The 5,803-nt window shown below is 35.5% G+C and overlaps 1 protein-coding gene across 1 annotated transcript; it reads right to left on the reverse strand.

Annotated features, from left to right (window-relative positions):
• Nucleotides 1-980: 980 nt before the first annotated feature.
• On the reverse strand, nt 981-3,555 carry LOC112096755 (E3 ubiquitin-protein ligase MBR2-like). Its single transcript, XM_024180416.1, has 5 exons — nt 1,879-3,555; nt 1,721-1,771; nt 1,474-1,578; nt 1,229-1,363; nt 981-1,118 (listed from the first exon to the last, which is right to left on the reverse strand). The coding sequence occupies exons 1-5, from the start codon at nt 3,553-3,555 to the stop codon at nt 981-983; spliced, it is 2,106 nt and encodes a 701-aa protein (XP_024036184.1).
• Nucleotides 3,556-5,803: the final 2,248 nt, after the last annotated feature.

The raw sequence follows: 5,803 nt of genomic DNA on the forward strand, positions 1-5,803 counted from the left end.
CTACATTTACTTTTCTTTATTTTTACAGTAATACTTTTGCAACAAATTCTTGGAATATTAACAAAAGAAAAAAAATGGTAATTATGAAATCATCTTTAAAAGTAAAATAAAAATTAGTTTAAAAATTTTTATCATTATTTTACTTTTAGAATTAATTTTTTAAATTAATTTGCTTGCACATTATTTTGAGCAAGATTGTCGTAAATGTACTAATTCTTGTTTAAAGTTGGCTGGTATTAATTAATTATAAATAATAATTAGCAAGATTATTGAAACGGCACATAAAATACGTGTTCTTTTAGAATGATATTTATTAGTAATTTGCTAATAAATAATTATTGATTAATTTACTAATTAAATTATTAATTAATTTACTAATTAACTTTTTCAATAGATAAATAAATTTAAAGTTAAGAATATTGTAGTAAGGATATTATTGTGAAGCTAAGAAAAATAAGGACAGCAATGTAACATACTTAAGAGCAAAGTGTCTTGAGATATTTTTTACAATATATGGATTACATAGACATTTAAGTGAAAAATATATAGATTAAAGGAGTTATTTACTATTTTTTTTTAAAGTTTTTAAAATTAAGATACAACTTTTAGTATTTCAACATTTATACTTTTTTTTTTTTTTTGGAAAGGAAGACGTCTGATAATAAGATCATAAAATGGCTATTATGTCACTGTGCAAACAACATTACTGTAGAAAAAAGATAAAATAAAATCTTATTGTAACAAGGTTTCTGTCAAAACAGCCTTTTAAATAAACGGTTTTAATCCGCAAATGCACCAAGGCATCTCAACGGACGACACTGGAAAATAAAGATACTAGAACTCCGCCAGAAGTAGAACATGTCTGGTTTCTGAAAGGAGCCCTTTATTGGGATCTTAGCAAACTAAAGATACTAGAACTCCGCTAGAATTAGAAGATGTCTGGTTTCTGAAAGGAGCCCTTTATTGGGATCTTAGCGCTCTCAGTGTATGCGAGCCAAGCCTGTCATTTTGCAGATGGGGCATTGATTCTTCCGCACGAGCCATTGTTTGATGCAATTGGGGTGAAAGTCATGCCCACAATCCAGCTTTCCCAGATTTTCTCCATCAGCATATTTCTCCTGGAAATTGAAACCAATTTATTACAAACTCCTCACACTCACCGAGAAAAATCACAGCCATCGTCATTACACAAGCGTTTGTAGGGTAAATTAATTCTGGCCCTTTTTACCTGACAGATACAGCATGAACCATTATTAGTAGGGGACTCTGACCCATATCTTTGGACCGTCAGGTTTGCCAAAATAGCTTCCTCCCTTAAACCAGTGCAGACAGGTCCTATTTCGTCACCGAGGGCGAGCAGTTCCTATATGTATCCATGCATGCACACCCATTTTTTTTAGAACTGCTCTTCTACGCAAAAAAAAAAAACCTGTAGAAAGGAAATTAATTAAGAAATGGACTTTGCGGCGTTACCTCATAAGTCATGTCATCTATATCAAGACGCATATCTTCAAGTTCATCCTCCTCGTCCTCCTCCTCAAACGGACCAAGAAACACTGAACGGTTCACCATAAAATTCTACACGCCACCATCAGCAAAAAAATTAATAAGTATGTCTACAACGTGAACCTTTTTTTTTTGGGTGGGGGGGGGGGGGGTAATATGATCCTATTAATTAAAAAAAAAGATCAAATTTAAATATATAAGAATAGGACCTCACCTCCAACCCTAAGCTACCAGTCATACGCACGCGTGCCAATATATTATGAGCCTGTTGTTCAAAAATAGGCAAATTTCAGACAAAAAGGAAAACTAATAGATGGTACAAATTAATAATAATTTTGACTGATAAATTCATATATAATTTAGCATATATACCTCAAATGCCAGCGGTATGCTACTCCCGGGGTGATCACCATCCCGTCTTTCATCACTCGGCACGAATCCTGGCCTTCGAGGTTGTAGCCTCATATTGCCACCTCTGCTTGAGTTATCCATTTCTCTGGCGGCATCGGCCGCGTGTAGTGGGCGGTAATCACCCTGCAGCCCCCGGGACTCTGCGCGTCTTAAAACCTCTAGCATTCTGTTTGAATAATTGATCGCTTGCCTCGGATACCAGAAGGGCACAGCGGATATCCTTGAGTTAGAGCCATCCTGAGTGGCGGCAGCAGCAGCATTTCCAGGAACGTTTGGATTCCCATTGGCCAAATTCATATTTGCTGCCATGTGAGATGAACTTCCGGGCTCAAACTGAGCAGCACGAAACATTACGTTTCTCGGTTGAAGCTGAGGAGTATATGCAGAAGAACTAGGAGATCCAGATGGCATGGTAATGCCCTGAACCTGTTGAGTCTGAAAGGGCTCCGGCTCTCGCACAAACTGAGGTGCTGGAGTTGGGTGAAATTGTGGTTGAGGGAGCGAATTCAAAAAGTGATCAAATGGGTAGAACATAGCTGTTTGACTTGGAGACGACTGAGTCAACGCCCTAGCTGCAGGAGTAAAATCCTGAAGATTTGGATTTCTTCTAACACGAATGTTTCTCTCGAAGATTTCTGTTTGTCTTGCCCGAATTGAAGCTTGATTATTATTATTAATAAAGCCAGGAGGTGCTGCTGCTGCTGCTCCATTCCTTGCTTCATTTGAAATTTGGTTCTGGTTCATGACAGAACTACCTCCAAGTCTGTTGGCAGCTGCTACACTTGAAGGGTGATGTTGATTGACGGTGGGGGCGCCACCAATACCAGCTTCAAGAACTGTTATTCCTGCAGCTACCACATTTTGAGTTCCATTCATGGCAGAACTATTAGCAGCTCCCAGCATCCCAACTCCTGTTATCTCATTATTCAAGGCAACAGTACCGCCAATTTCTTGGGGGGCCGCGACAACATCGTCTTGTTCAGATTCTCTGGCCTGTTCTTGTTGAACAGAGCTTGAACTCTCACCCAATAGCAGTTGCCTGGGAGCATCTCCAGGGGCTCTTCTTTTAAAGGATGGGCGATTATTATTAGATGAAGAAGCACCACCCTTTCCATGTCCCTGTCCGCTAGTATCACCAACTGCTTTCAGTGGATTTCCTCCTCCAGAAGAGATCAACATTGGCTTAGAGGAATCGGCGCCAGCTGCAGGTAGAATATTTTGATCAGCAGTTGCCACTGGTCCATCTGGTTTAGCAGGGGTACTTAGGGTTTGGCCTCCTCCAATTTCCTGCCGCTGCTCTCGCGTTGCATTCAAGTCAATGCTACTAGTATGTTGAGCAGCAGAAACGTTTGCTTGTTGCACCATCAATGACTCGTTTTCGACTCGACCAGTCCCAGGGTGCTTTCGCTGAAACCCTATCCCCCTTGCAGTGAGCTCTGCGTCAACCTGATTCATTAGCTCCGTAAAAGCCCTCCTATGATTTTCGCTATCGATGCCAGATTCCCTCATCTGGCCAATGAGCGAATGAGGATTTCCCTGGTTCAGCCAATCACGGAAGAAGTCCATTTGACGCTGCTGGTCTGGGTTGATGTTAATCAAGGAATTGGAAGGAGCGTCCCTGTCCCCCTGGCCTTGCATCCTTTTCTAGAGTTTTCAGAGGCTGATGACTTAATTCCCTAAATCCAAGAGAAGAAGGACCTGACGGCGGGTGAAATCAAACATATGAACTGTGATATTACTTTCTTCCATGTGTTTCATTTAATTTAATGACTTTTGCATGAGATATTGCTAAAAGATAACCTATAGTCTCTAATAATACACAACAGCACATTCCAAAACTTTAATCCGCAACAACAATAATGAATCATAGATAAGTCTTTCCCAACAAATTATTTTCTTTTCATTTCATTTCTGAAGTTGATGTAGAAACCAAGTAGTAATAATTAAAACTTCAAACTAAATCTGAAACGGAAATCTAAATTGATATATGAAAGTGTTTGCTAAATCAATAAGATTGCATGTATCATAACGATATGAAGCAACAACCAATATTTAATATAAACAACAGCCTAAATATCATATAAGAATAATTCTACATATCTCAAATTTTATCTCAAAATTTTAATTAAAATGAAATGACATGCAATATTTATAGATTGAAAAAGTTTAAAAAAAAGTGGCAAGTGATATAACATTAATCTAACCATGTAAAAATTAAATGTCATCTTCTCAACAGTTGTTCGTACACAGCCAAAACATATCCAAAAATAAAAGAAAAAAATTGAAACACATGATTACTAACTAATACATATATAGATAATTATTTCAATAATTATGCTTTTTTGGTCCTAGCGAGGTTTACCTAAAAAAAAGAAATAGAAATTAATAATAATAATAATAATAATAATAATAACTACAAAAGTTCATTTGGCATTGGCATTGGCATTGTAGGGTTATATGCGTGTACGAATGCCAATTGATGCTAGGTTAGACATTTCAAACGTCGGGGAAAACAAAAATATTATAAAACTAATCATGAAATAAAAATTATTTTTTAATGTAAAAAAATAAGATCGAAAAGGAAAAGATTAACATCCCCGTGAATATTCAAAAAAGAAAAAATTTCCTCATGACTGCTCTCAAAAAGTTAGCCTAGAAGAGTAATGCTTCTTCAATTTTAAAAAAATAAAATTATAATAATTGAAACATCGATCATCAAACATGAGAATGGAGTCAGAAAAATAAAATAAAATTCAATGTGTATATGTTTTTAGCGATTAGGTTGCTCGTGCTAATGCTGGAGGGGATTAGGTTTGTCGGATTGTACATGTTCGGGTGGGATAAGAGGTGAGTTAAAATAAAAAATAAATGAATGAATAAATCCAAAGTTTCAACTGAGAGGTTATGAGAGACGGAAAATAAAACAGAAGCAAATTAAAATGGGCGACCTTGGCAATTTAGTCACCAATATATAGTCTAAATCATGAACAATAAAAGATCCTTTCGACTGAAAGCCTTCATATGAAGAAATGATAGTCACAAATAATATAAGCGAAAATAAATAAGAAGTAGATCAATAATCCACAATAAGAAACCAAAAAAATAAAAACAAAATCTCCAGATGATAGACAGTTGAAATAAATATATGTCAAGAAAAAAAAAAGACTACTATATATGCTTTTTGAATAATTAGTCACATAGATCTATTTGACTAACAATTTTTTTTTGGTTTATTAAAATGCTTACAAATATATGTCTAGTGTATCGGTAAAAATTCAACAAAAATTACAATAAGAAGAAGGAAAGATGATTGATCACAAAGATCTAACTCAAACCATCAACAATTTGTTAGATCATTTCAACTAAACGAATTTTTTGAGATTATGTGGAACATAAATCACCAAAATTCAGATCTAAAAGTTGAAAGATTAAAATATATATATATATATATCAACGTCCTTTAGTCACTGTGACCTCCACGATTTAAACTTTAAATCATAGATATTGAAAGAATTTTCAGGCAAAACACCTTGCATAAATATGAACGTATATGGATCTATAATATATTAAATCGTACCCTTCAAAAACATGCAATTCATCAAAGACTCATTTTGATTTGTAAAACATCCTTCGAAATTGTTTACCAACCCCCATAATTTTTTTTAAAAGGATTTGAACGAAGATTTTTCTTTTTGATGAGTTAACAAAATTAATCAGTAGGAAAAAAAAATCGTGTTAGAAGCTTTTGAATGTATAAGAAACAAACAGAGGCAAATCGAAAAACCATACACCACGAAGGATGTATTGGAGGTTGTAAATGATACATACAAGCCCCAAAAAAACGAAAGATGGCGATATACACCTGACAAGGAGGGGGATCCGCCGT

This window comes from Citrus clementina, unplaced genomic scaffold, assembly GCF_000493195.1.
Source record: "Citrus clementina cultivar Clemenules unplaced genomic scaffold, Citrus_clementina_v1.0 scaffold_7, whole genome shotgun sequence".
Lineage (NCBI taxonomy): Eukaryota > Viridiplantae > Streptophyta > Magnoliopsida > Sapindales > Rutaceae > Citrus > Citrus x clementina.

Bases quoted from the DNA above. Each gene is read 5' to 3' on its own strand.
- LOC112096755 (XM_024180416.1), bottom strand. From the start codon at position 3,555: ATGCAAGGCCAGGGGGACAGGGACGCTCCTTCCAATTCCTTGATTAAC. The intron at 1,772-1,878 runs GTATATATGCTA...TTTGAACAACAG, and splicing joins GCATACCGCTGGCATTTGAG to GCTCATAATATATTGGCACG. The intron at 1,364-1,473 runs GTAACGCCGCAA...GGATACATATAG, and splicing joins TAGATGACATGACTTATGAG to GAACTGCTCGCCCTCGGTGA.